This window comes from Buteo buteo, chromosome 5 (assembly GCF_964188355.1).
Source record: "Buteo buteo chromosome 5, bButBut1.hap1.1, whole genome shotgun sequence".
In the NCBI taxonomy this organism is placed as follows: Eukaryota; Metazoa; Chordata; class Aves; order Accipitriformes; family Accipitridae; genus Buteo; species Buteo buteo.
Window position 1 is genome coordinate 53,715,171 of NC_134175.1, and position 25,000 is coordinate 53,740,170.

The 25,000-nt window shown below is 48.6% G+C and overlaps 1 protein-coding gene across 12 annotated transcripts in view; it reads left to right on the forward strand.

The window, feature by feature from the left end:
- Positions 1-25,000, forward strand: part of GPD2 (glycerol-3-phosphate dehydrogenase 2) — a 142,092-nt gene that overhangs the window by 69,588 nt on the left and 47,504 nt on the right. For 3 of the 12 annotated variants that reach the window (XM_075029102.1, XM_075029103.1, XM_075029113.1), the window contains one exon: positions 6,570-6,982. The exons of 3 other annotated variants lie outside the window; for them this stretch is intronic. In XM_075029102.1, the coding sequence (XP_074885203.1) occupies positions 6,570-6,773 (204 nt within the window). In that variant the 3' untranslated portion in view covers positions 6,774-6,982. 6 more of the 12 variants (XR_012650556.1, XM_075029109.1, XM_075029106.1 and 3 more) reach the window with 6 other exon arrangements.

Sequence of the window (25,000 nt, forward strand, 5' to 3'; positions counted from 1 at the left end):
TTTTATTCTTCTAGTTACTGTGAATTCCTAGAGATGCCGGGTAGCTGGCTGGGTTTCTCTGGTCAAAGCAGTGATGGTGAATTGCTTGCTTTAAAACAACAGAAACAAAATGAAAATACTGCAGCTACTTTTTCTCTTGCATCATGCTACTGTCCATATTATTGCATTTCTCCAGTATTCCCCCCGCCTCAGTCCCTTTCTAGAACTAATAGTTCTATTATCTCATTTTTATTTTAAAGCATAATAATAGTTTTAATCACCTATTGTTCCTGTTGGACACCTTTACTGTGTCATAGCAATCTTTGTTCATTGATCTATTTAGAGTAAAGAAGGGTGTTAATTATGGCTTATCCTTTGTAGTGTAACAAGTACCTTTTACTAATCCAACACTGTAAAAATAAAAAAAAAAGTCCCCCCTTTTCCCCCTCCCCCCCAGCCCCTAAAACAATTCCAGACAGCGAGGGTAGTGTGTTGCTTGGGCTAAGGCTGGGCTGTTAGCTAAATTAAGCCATTGTGACTCAAAATCCTCCTTTAATAAGGTTCATGCTGTCTACAACTTCATCATTTTCTGCTGAATGATAATTACTTTATTCAATCATGTTCAAGGTTTTAGTGAAAGCTAGCATTGATTGATTAACTTCAATTACCATGCTTACATTTGCATAGATAAAAACTGCTTTTCAATTTGTGAGTGGCACGCTGGTGGAAACCCTGCACTGATATTTGCATTTCAATGTGGATAGTGAAGAATAAAGGTGGAAGAGAGGTCTGATCAGTGCTAAGCCCTTTCTGCTTCAGCGCTTAAGCATTTTTCCATAAACACTCTTGTTATGATGTTAGTTTGCTCAAACCACTCCGAGGGAACCGGCGGAGCCTCCTGTTTACAAGCGTGTGTGACAATTTAACAGTGTGGGGTGGGGAGAGCTGAAATCAAAGCTTCCAACGGAGCAAAAGTATTGCTTCAAGAAAATAATCCAGGGAAGTTCTTCCTCCGCTGCTGCAGCAACAAACTCCGAATTCCTGTAAAATCCCTGACAGCAGCCGCCTTGGTGACTTGCTGAAGCTCCTCACTTATCTCCTCAGTCTCCACCAGGTTTTTATGCAAGAAGCTGGTCGTAAGATGAGGAAAGCGAGTAAAACGCTTGCTTTCTGGGGATCTGATGATCCTCGTTCCCCAGAGGTTTTTACTCTGAGAGTTCACTCTTAACGCTTAGTGAGCTAAGTGCTGGGCAACACTGTTCATAGCAAAACCAGATAAAATCAGCATTAATGTCAGTTGTGTGGCCAGGTACTTCTTCCACCTCGTACTGCTGATGTTTCCTCTCGCCTGTCGACCAGAAGTGTGTGTGGGGTGTGCGCTTTTCTTTGTGCCAGCCCGAGGGGTAAAACTTCTTCAAGTGCTCGTCCAATTCATAACTACCTACAGCATTACCCAAATTCACCTCTGGATCATGGTAAAGCCTAGCGCCAAGGTAACAGATGATGTTTTAAGATCAAGAGTGAGGAATTGTATATAAATAACTGAACGACTGTTCACTTCAGAGAGTGGGGACAAGGAAACAGTTATTTCAGTTGTCCTATTTCAGGCAGGATGTCAATTTTGTGCAAATCTTCAGAATCAGCTTGAGAAGTAATTGAAGAGGGAGAAGTGCAACTTTAACCTATCTTTACTAGCTGTATATGCAGTGTAAATTAAATGGGGCTGAGAAGTTTTCTTCTAGGTTTACTTTAGAGCATTCTAGAAATCTTCATCCAAGTTCATTCACCACGAGTGTTGATTGCTAACTACAATCACCGGCCTGTTTCCCTGGTTGTCCTCTTTCTTAGATGTAATATTCCTAAATTGCCTAAACTGTATGAAACAGAACAGGGAAGCCACTTTAAAATGTTATCTAAGCAAAAAAAAATGTTTTAGCAATTCACTTGGGTTGCTTGGGTGAAGTCTGGTGCAGAGGGTCTTTGTCAGTGTTGTCTCCCCCCACCCCAAGAACTCCCCAGTTTGGTGCCTGATGGCAGAAAAGTAAGTTTGGCCACATCACCTGCCATGGTTTTGTTAGGAATCTAGTTATTGTCAGTACAAGTCCAGTACCTGTGTTCCGGGTGCTGCCTTTATTTGCAGTTGGGGGATCCAGGCAGGAGAAGTCAGAGAAATGCAGAGTTAAAGTTACAAAGCGTTACAGGTCTGTAGTGGTGGTTTGTGTCTGTTGGTGGCTGCCTAGAGAGTTCAGTTTTATTTTTATTTTTTAAATTGCTTAGTTATATTTGAGTGTAAACCAGAGCAAATCTAAGGGAAATCCCTAAATCAGTGCCTTTTCCTTCTTATTAGAAGAACCAAAACAAACAAAAACCCCAAAACCTAAGCTGCCCTTCTGCTGAAAGCTCTTTATGTCTCGAGTTGTTAGAGGCAAGTTCCTTCTGTTGAAGATGGCATTTTCCAACCGTGAGTTTACTTGAAAGAGCTAGGAGGCCCATACGAAGACCTGGGGGAAATACATCGATGGCTGCTGGGAGTGAATGTCGTGGATCCTTCTGCAGCTTGTGGGATCGAGCTCAAGCTCTGTATCCTGTAGCAATACCGCAGGTCTGAACCGCCTCAGCCCATGCACGTGGCTGAGGAACAACCGGGGACGTAATAAAATGAGAGTTTGCAAGTTGTAGTTCTCCAAGATACTATATTAACCAGCTTTATGATGAAGAAAATACGTAGGCAAGTGGAAACCAGATTGCAGGTCATGTTCTACATTTGAAGTTCTACCAAGTAAAACTTCTGCCAGACTCTGAAATACACATTTTTGTAAAGAAATACCATTAGAGAAATTAGTGAGCCGGAACAAATGCTGAGGTGCTATCAGGACAATGCTCTGCTCAACCAGCAGAGTATTTCTGGGAAGTGATTTTTTTTTTTTACAGACCTTTATTGTTTGGAAATGGCACATAGACTCTGTGGCTTTGCTCAGGACTGTGCTTGGGTAAGAAGGGAGAAGGCCTCCGTTCTGTGGAGATCTGTGCTCGTCGCTTGGTCTTTGTACGTGGTCTGTCTCCAGAAGGATGGCTTCAGCAGCCGTGGATGTGACAGCACATCCTGAGTAAGCTGTTGGGCATATTTGCACTTGGCTTTGTGGGAGGTGGTCCGGGGGGGGGCTTTGGTCAGGTGGAGGACGCTGTATTCTGCCCTTGTAATGTACTTGTGCCTGTTTTGGGGTAGAAATAACCACTTGAGTAGGTCATGTAACACATTTCCCTCAGTTTTGCGATCCCTTGAGTCTTGGCGTATTCTTAAAGGAAAGTATTTTGGTTTTAGGTACACTGCTTGCCGTTCCAGGGAAAAGGCCAGTTGCGGTAGGAATGAATCCCCTACACCGCATGGAGTTGAGTGAGGGGAGCCGCTCCAACCGGCAGCAAGCAGTAAGCGTGCTGGATAAAGATTAAGCAGCTCGAGCAAAATCTTGGCGCTCCGCTGGTTGTCTCAGTTCTGCTTTGACTGAAGTTTTGGCTTTTAGCAGAGCTATGCGATGCAGCATTCCCTCCTCTGCCCTGCGAGAAGCCTACATGCCAGCACAGGCGTGCTCTTTCAGCAGCCCTTCAGCCAAGGGATCCTTTGTGCTGGGGAGGGAGGACCCTGGCTTTTGTGAGATCTGAGCTAAGCCTTAATTCAAAGGGCTTAAGTGTCCTCAGAAAAAAAACGATTAGCTCTAAACTGCGTTGTGGCCCCACAGCTCATCACGGAGCACTGTGCGGGGTGGGTAACCCTGCCTCGCCAGCCTCCGAGGCACGCGGGAACCACACGGAGAGCCCGCCTGCGTGTCGAGAGGCGCGAGCTTCGGCGCACGCTGGGACGGGAGGGATTGCTCATGCCCCGGTGCTCTGCCAGCCCCGATGGCTCCGTGGAAAGCGGCAGCTCTGTCGAGAACTTAAACTGCTGCCCTTCTCTTGTCCCCCTTCCTAGGAAGTGCTCCTTCCTCCTGCTGGGAAGTGGTGTCCAACATAGCTGACCTGTCTTGAATGTTAAGCAAAATGTAATAGTTGTATCTTGCAGGTATATTTTTAGTATGAATGAAACCACCGGGGTTCTGTAGCTAGTATTCTAAAAGAGATTAAAATGAGAAGATACCTATAGACGCCACCAAAAATTGTCCTCAGGGACTCTGTGCGAGACATGATTTTCCATGAAATTCCACATATCCTTTCAGAAAGGCAGGGATTTGTTATGCGGAGCACAAGGATACATTATTAAAGAATCGATGTATAAGATGTTTGATCTGCCAACTTTTCTTCAAATAACGGGGCTGCGGTTTGGGCTTAAATGTGCTAAGTAAACCAGCAGTGCTGTGCGCCAGCTCTGCTCTACGTGCGTGGGCTCATCGATCCGTGTCCAGGGAAGGTCTGCAGCATGCGTAGGGTTTCTGGTGGTTTCTTTAAATCCTCCTCCTTGGACACTGAATTGATGCCAATAAAGCAGTGAGGCCACGTGCATGGGTCCTCCCAGGCAGGACCCCGACATCCAGGCCAGCGGTGGAGCCGGGCAAGACAGCCAGCTGCAAGGCAGATGTTTGCATGCACTTACGGGTGCGTTTTGCATTTCTCTGTTCTTCAGCTGGGCTTCCTGCAAACGCAGGGCGTATCAGGGGATGTTCCCATACTGGCACCAGCGTCACAGTGCCCTGTCTGTTCCTGCAACCTTCTGCAGATGGTGAAACGAGCAGATGACTTCAATAAGAAAGATCCCAGTTAAAATACGGCACATCTCGGTTTCGCAGAGGATGAATTTTCCGGATTTCACAGGTTTCGTTTTTTTAAAACACACTCCGTGAACTTGCCTTTACGACAGAAGCCAGGGGGTGATGTATGCCAGCACTGGAAACAGGAGCGCTTGGAAGCATCAGTAAGATCTGCAGTCGAAGTGTGAGCTTCATCACCATCCTGGGGCAGGGGAGGAGAAGGGGCAGGGGGGAGGCAGCCCCAGCAACAGTGTGGACTGTGGGGCGAAAGGAAACGCTTCAGGTAGGAAGTGTGTTCCCCGAGGTGGTTCAGATGCCTCCTGAAGCAGAGAAATAAACCCGTGATCTCATCATCTTCATTAATAGCACCTCAAAGGACGTGAAAATACTTGCTTGTGTTGCAGTTATTGGTGGCATCCTGGAGCATGCTGCAGAAGATGCAGATTCCTTCGCTTCAGAGCATCTCTGCAGGAACTCTATACAATGATTTTTTTTTTGTGGTGTGAACACGTCCACATTTTCTGCTTTACATACAAATATCTTCTGTGTTGGGAGCAAGATCTGAGGACTGTTTTTTAAACAGTCACCTTTAAACTCAGGCACTTACCTGTGCACTTTTGGTTTAGTGTGCAAAATTTTTTTAGGTCCTAGATGACATTTTCATCTTTATCAATTTGCTTCAGAAAATAGGATGACTGTCCCCATTTGAAACCAGAGAAACAGTTGCTCCTGCTTAAGACCCAAATGAAGCCAAAGCACTGTTGTGGATCTTCTGTGAACCAGCAAATAACTTATATGGTGAATGAAAGAGATCATTTAAAAACTCAGCCCTGAATGTTTGCATGCAAGGCTGTGTTAATTCTGCAGTTGTGGCGAATGCTGTTCCCTGTACTTGGAGACTCAGTACAGACGGCAGATGTACACTTACATGCTGATTCTTGTTTGTCTCTCAGATTTTTTTTTTTTAAATTACACAAAGCAAGTAGGCAGACAAAACTCTTGCAAATTTGATATTAAGACAACTTAACAATAGGAAGTCATCAGTTTGTTTTCTAGATCCTAATGCAGTGGTTGCCATAAGAACACAAATTATGTGTACATTTTAATGCATCTATGCTTCATAATTATGCATGGTTGTGTGCTGTTATAATTGACATAAAATATAAAACAGGTCAAAGAGCAGCTATTAAAACTATTTTTCATTTTGCTTCCTGACAGCTAGCGACATCAATGCCTACTGCATTTAATAGGACCATACAGGGAATGTGAAGATAGTTATATAATTTCAACCATATTAAAGCCTCCAGAACTTGCAACCTAATTATTTCCTACAGTGTCTTGTTGTAAACTGTGTTACTTTATTTGGAATGTGTTCGTTTTAAGATTAAACAATTGGACTACATTAAATTAGCATGAAGGCAAAAAATCATAAAACTTTTGGATCTATTTCATAGAGGTCATTCTGTTAGGTTAAGAATTATCCCAGGAGCAATGATTTTCTGCCACTCAAGATAAAAAATAATGTTCGAATTGTGCTAATTCCATGCAGTTATTTTAATCACTGAAGTAAATTCTACCAAAGGGCTCAATTGTAGTTGCATCTTCTCTCTAATCATAGAATGACAGAAAGAAAAAAAAATTGAAGAAAAGTGATGAATTTGCAAGATGTCCCTCCTCTGGGTAATGGCTGCATGAAGACAAAGCAACAGGGTCCAGCCTGCCTGGTTTTCACTCTTTATTGATCATCCTCTCGTGCCATAATGCTCAAGGGCTCCTGTTCTCTTGCGGGTGGTCAGATTTCTTTTGGAATCCATGCCGGTCTGTATTTTGTAATAAATTTTTTAAAATTAGGTTTTAGTGGGACATCTAACGTGGGCTGAGAAACACCCATGGTCACATCAGTGTGAGCACTGCCAGCTCCTGCCCAAGCCCCTCTGGCGTGCGTTTCCTGTGAGTGCTGTCCATCGCGTCTGTGCAAGCCAGGACCAGAGACCCAAGTGTGCTGGGGGGGGGGAGATCCTTCCTGGGGACCTGCTGCAGTGCCGCTGGAGATGATGGACTTGAAGGAAGTTATAAGAGTTGAAGATCTGCTATATAGGACCACAATTCAGCAAATAAACCTCAGCAAAGACAGTGTTGTTCTGGCTGCTTGTGCTTTGCATTGCTGCACACCACGTCTCGGGTCATGGCTAAAATTGATCGGGGAAAACAGCGTGAGCACCTAATAAATATTGGCACTCCTGTGTCTCATGTGCTAAGTCTGTTTAGAGACTGGATATTTCAGGAGGCTGGTAATAGGCTTTAGAAGACCTTTCAGTTCTAGTTGGCTGACTCAAGTCTAGTCCGTGGGTAGTGACTGAAAGTTATTGCCCAATTTGTGGCGTATGAGGAATAAGCTCAATCCAATTTCCCGAGGTAGAGGCAACCACATCCCAGAAAGAACCATCATAAATGGCGCTTGTTAGCGGCTTGACAGGGAGGGTGAGGTCTGAAGGGGAGTGAAGGCCAAGCTCATCTGATTGAGCGTGTTGGCTGTGGAGCATGGAAAGGTCCTGTGGCCGCCCTTCTGTCTCTCTTCAACAGAGCAAAGGTCTTCACTTCCAAGAGAGATCTGTTGTATTTCACTATTAGCGGCTTAATTTGCATTTGGATTCTTGCTTCTGATGACTTTCCTTTCTTCAGCAATTTTCACAAGACATTCTCCATCTTACACTTTTCCAGCTCCACGTCTGTCCAGGAAAATAACCATTAGTGATAAAGCTGTAATGATATGGGCTTCCTTGGGTCTTCTGTCACCCTCCTGTGCTGCAGAGGTTGTACCAAGCTGGGTCTGACGTGGGATCAGCTGTTGGGGGGGCAAGGCCAGAGCAGGCGAGGGCTGGGGAGCTCCGGTGGAAGCAAGGAAAGCCGCTGGCTGCTGGCAGCCCAGCACGTGAACCCTCCGGTTGCTGCCGTACCCACCGAGCTGGGTCTGGACTCATTCTCCCTTGGAGCAGGTGGAAGGGCAGCAGCGGCTCTCGAGGCAGCTGCCTGCTGTCTCCCAAATGTGTGGGATTGCTTTCATCTCTCTTGGTGGTTTGAGTTGTAAAAAATAGCCAAAAGCCTTTCTAGGGCACTGAGGACATTACAGTATTTTAAGGGAGTTTCCCTCTGTCGCCCCATCTCTACCTGTTTGTGAAGGGGTATGTCTGGCAAGGGTGAGGGACGGGCTGTGCCTCTCGCGTCCTGCCACGGTCCCCAGCTGACCTCTGTGTGTGGAGGAGATGTTTTCCAAATCTTCTTTACCAGGCTTATGCAATGCAATGCCACCGATGCCTTGTTAGATTGCACACCAAAATATCCAGGCCAGCTCTTTTGATGGGAAGATTTCTTATCGATTAATGAAATCACACCTTTTGCATGAGAGCATATTCAGAGGTGTTGTGCTCTCCCTATGGGCTGTGTCAGTAGGTGAGAACACCTGAGCTGACTGTGTGCAAGGTCTTTGCATACCTAGTTCGTAGATAAATTTCTGCCTAATGCCTTGAAGAATGTAAGTGCCTTATTTCAGGAAGGGTGGGCTCCCTTTGTATTTTTGAAATAGCAAGCATCATTTAATTATCTTACCAAAGTTTGCTCGTTTACCTTTACCTTTGTGAAGGTTTGGGAAGTGTGGTATCTTTTTGTGTTTTGAAAACTCCCAGTGACTGAGGAAACAAGGAAAAAAAAGAGGTAACTCCAAACTTGTATCCAAGGCTGCACTGGCAGCGGCAACCAGGGGAGGAGGTGGAGGATGCCGACTGGATCTATGGTCTAATGCTGCTGTGTGCATTTCCACACAGCCCAGGACACAAAGCAGTTGGTTGCAGAAAGAAGGGACAACTCCAGGCCTTCAGGCCACACCAGTAACCTTTCTGCTAGTCATCTAGAGCCACATCAGCATGAATGCCTGACATTCCCCACCAGCAGCATCTTTTGTTATGAAGACCCAGAAGACACAAGAAAATAAAAACTGGCAGATTTCCATTGTTCCTCGTTACCATGACATTATGAAAAGTAAGTCCATATCTATTTTCACAATTTTCACTTAAACCCTTTTTTCTTGAAGTGTTGTGGTTAGTATTGACTACAAAAGTAGCTTATGGGAGGGAGATTATTTTGTAAGTGACAGGAGGTCTCAAAGAGCGTGTGAGGTGTACGTCAAGATGTTCAATCCTGAGCTTTAAAACCTCTTCTTGGAGAAAGCTCTGTTCTTGGCACAGTGTCTAATTTAACTAGAAATAGCTATGGGGTCTTCAGCGTGGTTGTAATGCAGAATTATAATGTACAATAAAGGTAATCTGATACTGTTGCTTAAAAAATGCCTATATACTTTGATCATCCTTCCCAAATTGTTGAACAATATCCTATGTCGTGCACAAAATAGAGACACGCCTAGGCTCTGACATAACTCTGCAAACCATTAAATAGGTGGAAATAAAACACTTCAGCAGAACAAAGAGGAAGAGATTGGACATTTTATGGAAACAAGGCATGTAGGAAGTCCACGAATTCAAAACACTGTCATTGCCTCAGCAATCCCACTGCTTTCCCTGTTACGCGGACATCTCTTCTCCTGTGAAGCAAGGAGAGGGCCACCATGTCCCACCTGCTTCTTCCCAGTACGAGACCTGCATTGCAGCCCACATTGTACTGGTTTGGAGCAGGCTGCTGTAAGGCTCCAAGGTAGCTGTCCACCCGTAAGTGAGAAAACAGTGGAAGTCATGGAGTGGTGGCTCTGCGCCTCCCAGGTTAAATGCTCTTGGGAAGAAATTCCAGCCCTTTGAATGGTAGTTCATGAAAGACAGCTTTTCTGTTTTTTAATCTTTTTGTTAGCAGGCAAGGTTAACCCTGGAACTTTCTGCGGACCAGTCATGGCGTAGGTTGGGTGATACGCCACGGCTGCATCCTTGGTGTCTTCCTAGGATGAGTCCTTCCTCCAGCCGCGTGCAGACAGCCACCGCTGCCCTCACGCCGGGTTTGGCACCAGGGAGCCTTCCCCTTCTCCCCAGGTCACGATCTGCCATCCCATTGCACGCCCTTTGGAATGGACCTCCCTCCTGCCCTTTTGGCCAGCCTCTTCTGCCAAGGTGGGGGCAAAGCTGTGATGACCTTTTCCTTCAGAGGGGAGTCTTGTGTAGAGGACACACCAGTGTCTCACACGCCACACGTGTGTTCGTTCACTGCTGCCCTCTGAAATGGTTGGTCATTTGGTTTAGTTACGATAACTTACTGCCTATTAACTGCCTGTGTTTTGGTGTGGTGGAAAATCCCGTCTCCGTACCTCGTTCCATATGGTGTATCCCTGTATCTCACCACGGGGGCTAACATGGTGAGCAGTCGTAGGACTGCGGTCTTGGAGATGCGATCGTGGTAAATGGGTGAAGGATGCTGTGTCTGAAGGACACGAGCTGTTGTTGCGTGGAAGGTACCACCTCTGGCTGCAGGCCTGGGTCCTCCACTCACGCGGAGCTCATTGCACATCAGATGTGTTACAGAACTGTGGAGCTTTTCCTTTGTGGTCCCAGCGTCTTTAAGATGCCCAGAGCAAGGGAACTTTTTTAGGGGTTGGCTTCTGCTTAGTTGGATGCGGCACGCTGGCCATGTATCCCAGCAGCTCTCTGCCCACGAGATGAGCCTGATGCTTTGGGCAGCAGCCTGCCACAGCGAGGGGAGGACTTAATGCACCAGGAACCACGAACCTGGTCCAGGACTCCGTGTCCCCACTTGCCTCCTGCCTCCGCCGCAGTGTTCTGGGGTGTAAAGGACTGGGTGCTGGGGAAGGGCGCAGTGGATCCGTGAAACCCCCCAACCCGCCCTGCTGGATCAGAGAGTCACTGTTTCCCCCGATCCGAAGCAGGTCGCATCACTCTTGCCAGTGATGAGGCTTTTTCTGAGGTCTGTGAAAATAAAGCCTTTTAACGCAGCACTTGGTTTGCTGCCTTCCGAACTGGGGAGCCTAAGCTGAGCTGAGCTGAGCTGTCCTGTAGGCTGGTGATTAGCTAGGCTTTGGCTTTTCCATCCTCAAGCACAGCTTCACCCTCCCAATCCTCTAAAGTGAGGATGGAGAAGCATATAAAAGCTTCAGATTCCATTACTGTAAAATGTATCAGAAAAGTGTTGAGCTAGGTAATTACCTTAATCCAACCGAAATAGTTGGTCACAGTATACATTAGATGAGCATCTAGAGTCAGATTTGAACATGCAGTCAACCTGAACAAAATTAGCTCAGCAATAGTGGTCCAGATTTCTTAATTAGTTCTCAGCGACAAGAACATTTAATGTTTGCAAAAGTCAAGTGCAAATTCTACAAGTGACACGATTTGAGGAGACTTCAGGAGGGTGCATTAAGCCCGGCACGGTACCCCACTGTCGGGGGCAGCAGCGAGGGCTGGCCTCATTTATTCCTCTCAGTTAGGGTCCCTTTAAACTTCTATATATCGACCCACAATAAAAAGTAACAATATGATTAACTTCCTAGTAATAACCTATTGCATTCAAAATACACATTTAACTCTAATTTTCATTGAACTACATGGAAGCTGAAAATATAATAGCCTTTCCCAGTCAGCTGACGGTACATTTTAGTGCATTGTAATTGGCTATCTTGGCTTGTCTTGGTTTAATAAAGTAGATGGGATTCATGAAAAAGCGCAGTGGTCACTTAGCAATTGTTTAATTTCTGTAACATTGTTTTCTGAGTTAGAAAATTATTGTTTTCCAGTAGTGTTAAATATTTATGGGATGCAATTGGGACACATGACACGGGGCATAGTCCTGCTCAGCTCACAAATTAATAAGTTACTGAAAAAATGGAGATATAAAATAGTATTTCAAGTGTAAAAGAAGACTTTTCAGTCTACAGAAAATTTGCATTACTGAGGTTTTATTTTATTACAGAGGATGGACAAATACTTTGGTACAGTAGAGCTGAACCTTGCTGTCGTGGCTGGCACATCTTCGTTGCTGGGAGAGATTGGTAAGAACTTGAGCTGTCTTGAGAATCTGCCCCACTCCTTTGATAGCTGGAAAGAGAGAATAGTAAAACCAGAAATTAGCTTCACACTATGCCTGAATGTGCCCTGGTGAAAACTTGAGTGTCGTATCAGACCATATTTCCCTAATACAAGGAAAGATTTAGAGAGTGTAGCTTCTTTAAAAAAAAACGAACAAACTTGTAGAATTAGATATTTTAAGCAAGAGACTAAATGTTACAGGTGGCAGAAAAACAGAAAACTTATAAAATGCATGTAGGAGAATTAAATTTAATTTGTATCGTCCCTTGTACTTCTTACGGTTTTCCAGCTTTTAGAAAAACAGGCTAAAATCCAGACCATGTCGTGATGGGCTGTTGTGTGGAGGAGTGGTAGGGAGGCGTTGGCTTGGGGTTGGGTTGGGGTTGTGTTGGGTTGGGGTTGTGTTGGGTTGCTAGACGGGGTTGGTAAGAAGTCACAGGTTGAAAGGTGCTGCCCAAACACAACCCTGCAGCAAACACAGCATGACCGTCCAGCCCCCCGTGCGCGTACCGCTGCTCTGTGGCCAGCCCCCGCCATCCCCACCACCCGTCCAGAGGGCTTCCCCCCGCCGCGCCAGCCTCTCCCCAGCTTCCCTCCGGCTCCTGCAGCGGCACAGCAGCGGGAGAAAACAGAAGTGTTTGCATGGTTTCGCTGCTGCCGCCTGCTCGCTTGCAGCACGTCTGCGGAGAGAGGGCTCCGGGTGCTGGTAGACCTTCCTCTTTCCACAACGAATGTGATCTTTCCAGTGCACTGTGACAAACTAAAGAGGAAAACCCAGACCAAGTGAACCGGGCGGGCTGAGGATGAGCAAAAGGGGATGCTTTTTTTTTCCACTGAATGGGTCAGAAATTTCCGGCGGCAGGATTTGCAATGTTTGAGCATGGGCCTGCTGGCAGGACTTCTGCTGTCCCGGGGCTGGTCCTGCCCGCAGGCACCCACCGTGCCCGCGCTGTGGTGGGTTGGGTGCGGGTGGGTGCGGAGAGCTTGGGGCTCCTCTGCCATCCATCCCAGTGTGCCCTTGCTCTGCGTATTTCCTGAGTAAGAGCATCCAGCACCAGCCTCGAGCAGGTCTCTGCTGTTGCAATTTGTATTTCCCAGTTCAACCCCCCCGCCCCGATTTAGACTGAATCAGTTTTGTGAAATGCCACAGCTCTGCGGCAAGCTCGCAGAAACACTTCGGCTGAATAAAACTCTGGGTTCTTGGCCAGTCTCTCATTCAGCAGTGGACCTGAATTATGACATCTTTTGTCAAAGACATCTTCCAAAAAACTGCAGCAATTTCTGAAGGAGAAATTAGATTGTCTTTTAAAGTAATATAACAGTTGTGCAATTTTTGCCTTTTTGACCCTTCTTATTTCCTGTGGGTTTTAAGTAGAGGCCTCCAATTTAAAACCTATTATACTCTAGAGACTGCTTCCACCCTCTCAGCAACGTAACCTTGCTGCAGTCTCTGCCCTGTTATTTTAACACTTGTTGGTTTTGCTTTGCATCACCTTCTCTTTAAGAATATGTGGTATAGGTCTGCTTCCTTCTGTATGTTAACTACATACATGTTAAAGGAGGTATTGTTTTGTGTATCTCTGTCAACCCGCTGCCTCACAAAACAATCAGTATTTATTGTTTTTAGCAGAAATGTGGAGGTATCCAGTTTTCTAGAAGAAAAAAAATGGCACCTGAACATTATTATGAAAGAAAGTATCTTACGGATATGAAATTTCTCTGTGCTTGTCAGGAGAAAGACATCACTAAAGAACTTACGTCTTATTTCATGTGCAGGCACTAGTGCTGGCTGCCCTGGCTGGGCTGCAGACTTTGGTGGTAGTTTGAGATTGGAGATTAGATCTGAGCTTTACACATTTTTTGTGGAATGCGGAGCCTGGCAGTGCAGTCACCAAATGTTTTTCCCCGGCAGTGTGGTCACCAGATGTTTTTCTCTGGCATCATCTTCCATGTCCTATGCAAGAAAGAGGTGATGAGGGTGACAAAATCTCATCAACCTTATAACTGCACCTTGTAAATAAGCGATCACTTCTCAGGCTTGTGTACAAGAAATGGTCAGTTGCTGTCAGCAAGAACTGGTAATTTTTACTTCTATTATGATTTTTTTCAGTACTTAAAGTGTGGCATACGGACGCAGAGTGAAGGGACTCAACAACAGGGAGAGGTCCAAGGGCCGGGGCGTTCGGAGGTGGTGGGCAGGTTGGGACAGTGTGGGCGAGGGGCTTCCCCATTCATCACCAGCAGGTACAGCTCGGGGGCTTGGGTGGTGTGGCACCCATTGATTTGTTAGAGTGTGAGTGTTTTATAACCGTCATCTGCAAGTAAATTACTTAGCGGTATTCTGCTTTATGACTGGCTGAAGAAACTTAGTTGATGGTACAATATAATTTATTTCCATGCATAAGTGAGTGACCTTCATATCTTATTCTGTCTCCTGTGACTTATTATGGGCCATTCCCTCTCTGGAGGAGGTGACTTGTGCCTTACCACTACCCAGTGTTGCGTGGATGTGTCCCACCAGTGATGCCTTTACAGAACAGTATGGCCAGTAAAGTTTATCAAGTGCTTTGGCATGTGCACCACTACAAGTCAGTGCTGGAAACGTGACTGCCGGTGAACGCTTTGGTTTGCTTGGAGGCAAACCTGGGAGGAGGTTCAGAGCTGGACACAGAGAGGGGGGATTTTGTTGGTCGTCGTCCCTTCCCCTGTGCCGGACTGCTCCTGGTAACGCCATCCCCAACACAGCTGTAGCAGGGCACAGGGGTACTCCCAGCTGGGAGCATCTCCTGCTTCCACTGGGATTTTCTCCAGACGCTGTAGGAACGCTGTTCCCTCATTGATTTTCAGTAGCATGTTCGCTGCTACACTGCTCCATGGCAGCTCCTCTGATGGCTGGAAGCTTTTATTTCCAGCCTATTTCCTGCTATTCCCCTCCTTCTCGTGGTGCCATCATGGTCTGGCGGGGTTTCACCTCACTGGGGTGCACTGAGCTCGCTCACAGGTTGCTGTGGGAGGAAAGGGGATGCTGCCGGCGGGACCTGCCTGCTCTGCTCTCTCTGTTCTCCTTTCCTTGGATGCTCAGCTGAGTTTCATTCCCTTATCTCTCGCTCTGGCCCAAGCCCTCTTTTGGTCCCATGGTGGAGACTCCCACCCCTCGATGCCAGGCTTGGTCTCTGTTTTTCCCCGGAGTGAGGTAATTCCCCGGATCCTGCAGGCCCCATGGGCTCTGCGACAGCAGGGATGCCTCTGCCTCCCCAGTCCCACCCTGCACTCCCAGAGTGAGTCCCGTTTCGCTGCCTCCGGGTCCTTCAGCCCACGTGCCTGGCAGTGCCCTGCTCCCCTGTACGGCAGGGGCATCGCCAGGGAACACCTTGAGCCCCCCGCAATGGTGGTGGTGGTGATGGTGATGATGACAGTGATGGTGGTGATGACGTACCACAGTCCTGCTCCCTCCCCAACCCAGCCACCCACCCAGTGCTGCCAATGATCTCTGCTCCCTTCTTGTTTGTGGAAATAGCGTCACATTCAAACGTGTTTTCTTGGGGTTGATAATGTCTCAGGTGCATCATGCAAGGCTGAAGCCCCGGTAGCCGATGCTCACGCTCCCCTTGCCCAGACAGCCTGCTGGTTACAGACAGCTGCCAGGTTATGTTGCCTTCACCATACACCAGGGAAACTCGGGCATCTCTGTCCCACCTTCCACTCAGCTCTGGGTGTTCGGTCGGGCTGTGCCTGCCTCCGAGAGCGCCCGGCAGCTGTAATGCATCTCTGCTTTACTTTGCTTCTACAGCCTCTTTCCTGCGGGACGAAGGGAGGGGGCAATGCCCTGGGGAGGGCTAGGGTCTGGGACAGAGAACTGTGACCATAGGGGCTCAGTGAGACTGCCAAGAGGGGGGGTCTGCGATGGAGCTGGAGCCTGTCCTACAGGTACTTCACCCCAGCAGCCGGGGCTTACGCTGCGTTTTGGCCTCGTGTGAGGATACAGTGCGCAGTCCTGGTGGTAGCTCGTTTGGTAGCATCTCATCCTGATCACAGTGCCTGCTGCTTGAACCCTCCTACCCTTCACTTTTCTGGGTGCCTGCCAGGTACGGTTGTATTAAACAATTCGCAAGCGAGAACCCATGCCCCCCAAGTTATGTCTCTATAGGAAAATATCCATAGTCATCTGTCAAAGTGCCAGTTGTCTTACTAGATCTGCTGCAGTGAGGCAAAAAAAGAGATGTTAATTAATTCTGCGAGGAGGACAGTTTTAAATAATAGATACGAGTTGCGTCCAAGGTATGCCACGTTCTCAGTCTCAGCTCTGTTCATGAAAAGACGTTGTGCAGGCTGTGCCGTACCAGAAGGATGAGAGGAAATGGGAGCGGAGCCCCCGGGTTAACGAGGAGCCCCGTCCCGGGGTCACCTCCCTCTGGGTACCACCCCTCATCCCTTTCACATGGGCAACTCCAGGTGTATGTGCCCACGGGGGGTTCAAAGTGGAGTTAATTAGTGTTTGTGCGGAGGTCTGAGGCTCCCAAAGGACAGCCAGAGCCGAGCTGGCTGCCTCAGCCGTGCCAGGGACTGGTTCCCCTTCTGGGAAGGAGCCGGGGCTGCCCTGCTTCCCAGGATTTCGTGTAATAGCTGTTCTGCACGCCGGGCTGTGAATGTCACATGCACCTCGGCGAGAGGTCTGTCGTCTTCAGCTGGGATGTTGGTTTGAGTCACATGAAGTTCACTTCTGCCTTTTCCAGTCTTGCCTCTCTCGCTTCCTCCCTTGTGATGCTGGGCCTGGGGAGAAGAGGAAAACCCCGATGCCACCACGGCACAGGGGCTGCCCGGCCTCCCCATCCCCATCCCCACCTCTCTGCCAGCCCCTCGCCGGACATGCGGCTCCTCCAGCCTGTTGGGACAGCATAGAATAAAAACTGCTCCTGGAAGCACAAGCTTTGGGAGCTTGCTTGCCGGCTTTGGGTGCGTTCATGAGCAGAGCATCATGCCTGGATACTGTTTTGGTGACAAAGACAGGCAGTTGCCCTCAGAAGGGAAATGAAACGTACGATGAGGTCAGGTTTTAAACAAACCCACGCGATGTAAGTGGTGCAATGCGAATGCAAACCCCTCACCTCCCCCTGTGCTGGCTGTGGGGCAGAGGGAGTGCTGTGCCTCCAGCCCGGTGTCCCGCAGCAGTCCCGCCAGTGTCCCTGCAAACAGCTGCTGCAATTTAGGACGTGTTATAAGGAACTCAAATATTAATAATGTAATTAGCTATAAATTAGTTATGAAGGTTTTGATCCACTGAAGTCGGTGGCAGATTTTCCCCTGACTTCAATGGCAGTGAGACCAACCCTGAGCGTATCGCATCATGTTTGAACGGATGATACTGTGAACTGCAACACTCTCTTAAAAGCAAAAGAAGTGTAAGGCAGTACAGTGCCATGCTAATCTGCAGCTGGAAACCAGGGAGATCAATAGGAACACAGGAAAGAAAAGGTATAAACCAAGCTTCTGCACTTAATTGAGGATTGGTGGGTTTTTTCAGTTTAGATTTTTAGCATTTCAGTAGACTAAAACTGTGCCTCTTGTTCTATTGCAAGTTAAAAGTTACTCTTGGCAAAGGCTTCCAGCTCCAGAGCAGCACTGCCTGAGGGCAGGGCAGGGCAGTCCCAGCCCAGGAGAAGGGAAATTTCCCGCAGGAACATTGCAATGGGGTAGGGCAGGCTTGCAGCCCTGCTGCAGAGGGGGGGTCTGGCAGGGGCTGCGCAGGGGGCATCTTCCCCATGGTAGTGGGGATCGCCTGTCTGCAGACGCTGCCCGACCGTTTGCGACGGCCCGTCACTCCGACCCTGTCTGCTGCCTCTTATCGCTTGTATCGGGGTTTCCGTCGCAGAGAAACGCTGTAAAACTGGGGGGTGCTTACCAAAGCCATGCCTTCCCCTTCCCTTATCAATGTCATCCTCGGCAAGAGCAGGAGAGGCTTGACGGAGTCAAGTCCCTGAATGCATGCCAAGGCTGAACCTCACCCCTGGGAGCTCTCGCTTGCACGTGATGGACAAATTATCAGATTATCCCTCAGCCTTGTCACTTGGACGGCCGGGCTGGAGCGGCGGGTGCTGCATGGAGCATCTCTGCACGCTCCGCAGCTGCCGTCACCACCATCACCGTCCCCTCCTGCCCCCCTGCCCGCTCTCTCAGCCATCCCTGCAATGCCTCCCTTTTTTTTCTGTTAAGCTATTTCAACTCTGGTGTTTTCATAGCGCACATAACGTTCTCTCTCCCACAAATCAAAAAGAAAGAGGAAAACCCAGCATTTTTCAGCTTGTTTTCCCATTGCAAACTTACTGGGCAGACACTGTTGAGGATTTTTTGCCAAATGTTGCATCTTCATTGTACTTTTAAGTGTCTGCAAAGCCTGTCCAGCAAGAAAAAAAAAATCTGATTTTGCCACAAAAATACTCCAAATCAAAATCAGATGGTGAACTCAGCATTCTTCCCACAGCTTCATTTAATTTTCCCTCTGTTCTTTCAATGCTTACGTATAAGCATTATTAAAAAGTTGGGGAAGACCAAGAAAGTGTTCTGGTGAGTACAGACAGACAACTTTTCACCACTTACAATCCTAATTTGTTCTGAGACCTTTTACTGTTCTTCTGTTACGAATCCCCTTTCTCCTCCTTTGGCACATGAGTGACACACATCTGCGGGTGGCATGGCGCTGCCTGTGCCACTTACAAAGTGTATTTGCTGCCTGTTGCCGTGGCAATGATGCTTCTCAATGAACAGCCGTAAACAAACCGCATTAAAAAGAACAAAACCCAAACAATCCCTAATTAAATTAAAATTTGGCAGCAAAAATAACATTTTTTTCTCTAAATATTTTAACGTTTGTCACAAGCCATTGGCCACGTCTGTTCATGACACTCATTCCTGGCCTCTGCTGTTTACACGTTCCTCAGCTATAAAATGACCTTCTGCGCTGTGTTTCCTCAACCGCTTTTGATAATAATCTTCAGTTGCTGAGTATGTTAGAAGGTTTTCTATAAATAATACAATTTCATGAGAAGCTGGAGTGCTGAGACTCCGAAAACTTGCCCAGCCAGACACAAGCGATGGTGCTTGTTGGCTATGAAGCGGATGGGCTCTCCATCCCGACCTGGGCGGTCGGTGAGGCACATCTGCCTTCAGAGCGTCCGACCAACTGCGCTGCTTTACATCCCGTCACAGGTGACGCATGAGCAACAGGCACTGCTCCAAAGTAATTACACATCAAAGGGGTGGCTGCTGAAATGGAGCTGGGGGTCATCTTGCAGGGGAATAGGAGGCGCAGGAGGAGGAGAGAAGACAAAAACTGCATGGCCCAAATGGCACGGTGCTTTTCAAAGAAGTTCAGTGTTTTTATCGAAACCTGTGAAGACAGACGCTGGTTTCTGTTTGGGAATGCCATACGAAGGAAGGCGCTGCGTGACAGCCCAGGCACACACAGCAGTGCTCGGCTCCCCAGCTGGCCTCTCTGGATAGGTATAAAAATATAAAAAGGGTGAAAGTGTGATTTGGGTCTTGGGCACCTAGGGATGGTCCTGTTGCGCCTGTGCCGTACTGCTGAGATCAGTATAGCGGTGCCCGGAGGAGACTGAGCAGCGTGGCCAAAGGTGCCTTGGAGGCAACGGTGCCTCTGGTGCTCTCGGGGCCGCGTTCATAGCAATGGTCAGCGCGGGAGGCAGCCACGCTGGGCAGGGTGGCTGCTTTAGCACTGTCCCCATATGCTTTGCTTTAAGGAAATGTCCTCAGACCCCTTTTTTGTTTTAACTCGTGCGAGCTCTCTGGGTCGTGTTGGCAGCCGTGGGTCCAGGCGGGATGTGCCCCCGGGGCCGTCCCGCCACCGGCTGCGACCTCCCCTCCCTCTCCTTCTGTTCATTGCCCAGACTTTAAGCTCTCTGCCTCTGAAGATCATTAATCATAGATATAATTTAATGACAGCTGGGTCGTGTCCCGCTAACTAAGTACACCTTGTTTGCCTCAAAATGCTAATCGCTCCTCTGAAACATTAATGAGGAACAATTGGTATTAAGCCTAATAATTGTGTGTGGTCTAGTTACAGATTTATTCATATGAACCCAATTCCTTTGTCATGGTAAAAAGCAGCAAAATTTGGTTGTGCAAAGCACCTATCTGTACGGCACCAGCATAACACACCAGCTCTGAAATGTCTTGTGTATTGATCAAATAACCGTTGTACACTTTTCCTGGGAAAAAGGGGAATACGTTTCTGCATCTCTTGGCACAGATTAGACGGCATTTTACTCTCCAAGACATCTCCTTGCTTTTAATAGAAACATTAGTGAAATCACCTGTTTTTCAACCTGGGAGAGAGTTTGTGGCATGATGGGTATAACATTGTGTGAAGGGGGCATCTCCTACAGAGGATAAGTTACCACGCGGGGGCCAAGGACCCCCAGAGCCGGCAGTGCCAGTGGGTTTGCGCCGCGGGCAGCAGCCAGACATCCACCCGTGGTGGGAGAGCACACAGCCACGGCAAAGCCTTCGCAGCTCCTGGTAAGACTTTGACTTTTCTGCAGAGAATATCGGTGGAGAACATGAGAAAAGTGTGTGACGAACACTGGCTGGGGTGTGTGCTGTAAACAAGTGTCATTGGGAAAGGAACAGAAGGAAATTGAGTTTGTTTCTAAACATGAATTCTCTGAGGGCCTGAACTGCTTGGCTTGCCCTTGTGCTCGGCATCCCGCTGCCCTGGGCTCATCTGCTCTGGGGGACGGGGAGCTCTCCTACCCCGGGTGGGAGAAGCTCCGCAGGGGAAGGGTCCCGGCACGTGCTGGTGCCCGGCGCTGGTGCGATGCGCAGAGCCATGCACGCTGCCCAAGGACGGGTTTTATCCCCTTCGTCAGCCGCCGCAGTCCAGGCACTGTATTAAACCGTCTCCTGGAGTACTGAGCTGCTTCCCTATTGGAAATCGAAGGCTCGCTCCTCTCCCGGGGGAGTCATTAGCCAAATTCCCATTGACTCCCGCTGCCAGAGGATGGGACCCCAAGTCTGTTATTCTCTTTTCCTGAAAAGATCAATTATATGGGGAAGTTTCCACAGGGGAGAGGGGGAGGGAGGCAGCAAAAGAGTGTGTGTGTCTGAAATGTCCTGAATGATGGCAATGTTTAAAGGGCCTTGTTTCAGCCCAGACAAGACCATCTTTTGAACTCAGTGGGACGCCACTGTTCGCTGCTATTGAAAAGCTGTTTGAAACCATCGGATCAATGTACTGTTTTTCAGCTCCACTTTGAATGAAGCCATTTATTCCAGTGCGTTTCATCGCCGTCCCCTCACGCGGGAGCTTTCCTGCCCGCAGTCCCTGCCATTCCTGATGGGCCTTTTAAAATAGCGATGATGTTCCACGCGGAAAATGCGCAGGGCAATTCCTGCGTCAGCAGAGCCCGCGCAGCCGCCCAGCACGGGGAGAGGACGGGCTGCAGCTGGGGTGGGACCCCGTGCCCAGCCAAAAGGATGCCAGGCAGAGCCGCTTTTGGATCACTAGCACAGAACCAGCCTCACACGCAGTCAGTTTGGTGTAAATCTGGTAGAGACAAGACAATGTGCGTTTAACCGATACTGCTCACGTATGCCTGGGGACGTCCCGCTCCCTCTCTGCCCTTGCTGGCTCCAGGCAGGGGATCACCTGCCCAAGGTCCCTGTCCCTTGCCGACAGAGAACAAGAAACCTCGTCTTTATTTACCAAACTGTTGCATTGTCTTTAACTTTCAAACAGCAGATATAAAACCTTTCACCCGTACAAACACAAGCAACGGCACCGACCGCCTCTCGTATCAGCGTGCTGCAGACGCGCCACACAGCAGATTTATTTAACGACTGAATAGGTACGGGGGACAATGCGGGGAAAACAAAGGTCCCGGCCGCCCACCGGGACCTGCTCCTGGTGACGGCCCAGGCGGCACGGCTGCTGCTGGTGCCCGGCATCCCGACCCAGCAAGGCAGCCCTTCGCCCCGGCTTGGGGACTGGGGACGGCCACGTGGGCTGGGGACAGCCTGGCTGCTGGGGGCGGCCGGGGGGGCTCCTGGCACCCCGTTTGGCTCATCTCAGGCATTCTGTGCAGGGGTGTGTTTCCACTGCTGGTGTAACCCTCCTCGGCCTTCATTGTGCTGTACAAAGGCATCGCATTTCCATACTGTACTGCCAGGGGACGTGTCCTGCTGTTTCCAAGTGACTTTTTGGTTGTGTTTTCCTGCTCACGCCAAGCAGAGATCCTCCTGGGCTTCCCCCTGTTTCCTCCTTCTGCTGCAGCAGGAGTGTGGAAGGAGGAGGCTCCACCGGAGCCACGGCTGCACGGGAAGGAGAGTAGGATCCCAACCCGTGCTAAATCGCTGGGATAACAGCAAAGAGGTGAAGGATTTTTTTTCCCTGAGCAGCAGAGCATGCTGCAGGGAGTCAGGGCTGAGGTTTAAATCCCACAGGGACACACACAGACTTGCTTTTCTGTGTTTTCCAATGTCCATTTGAAATCTGCAGCGGCTCAACTGGCTTGCTGAAATATCGGTGGCTGGAGGACACGGGAGGGGAAGGGGACAGGAGCGCGGCTGAGATGTTAAACACACAGTGGCGGCCAGGAGCTGGCCTGAGGACCAGCGAGTCCATGGACCAGTATCGCAGCGCAGCAGCGTCGGGGTCAGGAGCAGCCCCACCGCGGAGGAGCAGGTTGAGTAAATCCAGGGAAACCGCTCGCTGCTGCTGCCGGCACGTGGGGCAGCGTGTGGGTCCAGCGACGGTCAGAGAAGACGGTTTGGTGACCCCCAGCCCCACGATCTGTCACACCGGGGCAAAGCAACTGGCCAGAGGAGGACGGGCAGAAGGAGACGGTGGGTTGTCGTCTGAGCGGGTGCAGCTGCTCTTCAGGCTGATGGATGGCAGCAGTGAGAGTTACTGGATGTGATCCTCAGGCACTGCTCAAACTGAGGTTCAGCTGCGCTGAACTCCATGGGAAGCTCTGCTCCCGCTGACTGCGCTTGTACCAGGCTGGGCCCAGGGCTCGCAGGAAAAACATACGAAACGTGCTGAAACCCAAGGGGTTTTATATCTCTCATACAAGTAATCATGCACCCACCAGTGAAATCGCGGTTCTGTACCAAGGAGGACTCCAGTAAAACATATTTCACTGTATGCGTTAGGCAAACCCAATTTGCGCATAAATTAGAAGCAGAGTAGTAACAATGCCTAAACCTGAGTGCGGGAGGCTCCTGTGTAAGCAGTTCAGGGCTGCAGCCTTGGTAACTCAGCTGAGCTATAAATAATGAGTCGTCCCCCCCCATCCCCACATCGGATATGCCAGCACTGCTGTCATTTCAGAGCGGCGCCGGAGCCGACGTGGCAGCGTTGTGTCGGGTGGCTTCTCCAGCTCCCACCAAGGGCTGCAGTGACGCCTGGCCTCCCCTTTGCACGATGTACAGGGGAAATCCAGGTTACAGGAGAAATATGTAGGGTATGGAAATAGCCAGCAGTGTCCAGCCGTGAACACAAAACTTTGCAGGTGGCTTCCTTGTAACCCGGCATGAGGCCTCCTTAGGGGAACGATGCAGAAATGAGCTGCTTTTGCAGCGGCCGTTGGCATACGTGCTGTTTGTGTGTGGTGGTTTTGGTTTAGGTGGTTTTGTTGCTGTCACTGATGTGCTGATGACGTGCCACTGCTGCTTGTAATCTGTTCAGCGACAGACCCCGGCTGCATGGCTGCGCACAGAAGCAAAAAGCTGCGACTTCAGCGGTGATTGCAATATTCTCCTCTGTGAATGATAGCTGGGTGGCACAGATTTAGATATCAAAAAGAATGGTGATAATCTTATTAATGGGGCTTTTCATCTGCTTTGAGTCTTTACTTTGCAAAGGAAGAAATCTAGCAGGTGGCAGTCAGGTTTCGACTCTTACACTTATTTAATACTTGCACAGCATCCTTCAGGAAGAAAGGGGAAGAAAACCCTCCAGATGTAGAAACAAGCCAGACAGGCATTATACTACGATTAAAAGGAACTGCTGAGAGTCGGCTTGTAACACATACACCTGATAGTTATCTTGAAGAGTTTAAGCCGTGTGGCTAAAGCCCCAAATGCGTCGCTGAGTTACTGAGCCACACTCCCATCTGGTTTTGCAGAGCAGAGGGCTGATGCCATAAGGTGCTCTCTGAGGGCTATCGCCATAGGGATGCTCTCTGGGGTGGGGGGGGTCCAGCGTCTCCCCCTTTCCTGCTCCAGAGGTGGGAAAACCGCAGGGAGATCCTTGTGGGGTGGCAGGGCTGTGTCAGCCCTGGCAAGGGTCCCCTGGTCTTTGTGTATGGGCATGTCCCCGAGAGAGGACACGACCTTCTGGCCAAGGGTGCAGGTTTTCTAGTTCAGGGGCTGAGCTGAAAACTGACATAAAATCATTTATTTATCTTTGGGCCAGCATGAAAATTCCTGGATTTTTTTTTTCTCAGGGACAAAAACTCCATTTTGGGTTGGCTGAATGGTCCTTTGAAAAGTACATCAATCCAACAGCCGAAATCTTTCTGGTTTATATTTTCTCCTTTTTCATATTTGCCCTGGGCTGAATTTGACAACTGCTTGCAACTAATTTTGGCTGTTGGAAATTTTCCTTTTCATCCATGAATCTATCCTCCTGCAAAATTGCTTATTGTACTTGTCAGTCTCCCTGAAAAGTACAAATTTTCCTATCTTACTTGACCTGAGTTTGGAAAAGGATCCATCCCAGATCTAAATTTTTGGTCCTTCATTTAGGTAAAAGAAGCAGGGCATGGTTTCCCAGGGTGGCCTCTGCATGCGAGCCTGCCTGCGAGCCGGGGCTGAGGCTCTGCCTTTGGCTGGGGAGGCAGCAGACAGGCTAAATGAATCCAGTGAATAGGAAAATAATGGAGTGATCCAGGATTTATAGCACATCCTAGAAACCTCCCAATAAATTCTGGGGTCCTCTTTGCATCAAGGATGAAGCGTTTCAAGGAATCTGACCTGGAAATTGTTTTCTTAAAAATCTGCTGGTTTTTTAAATAATCAAATTTCTTCTTTTTTAATTATGCAAATTAAAGTTACCAAGGAACAATTGCTTGATTAGACCAGTTGATACTGACCTAATAAATTATTTTGAATATTTTTTACAGGAAATTGATTTAATTGAAGCTTTTGTTAGTCACTGCGAATGCGCTCGGTTCATGCCACAGCACCCAGGAATTTATAAATGGGCTCAGAATGTTGTTCAGGCACCAGAAA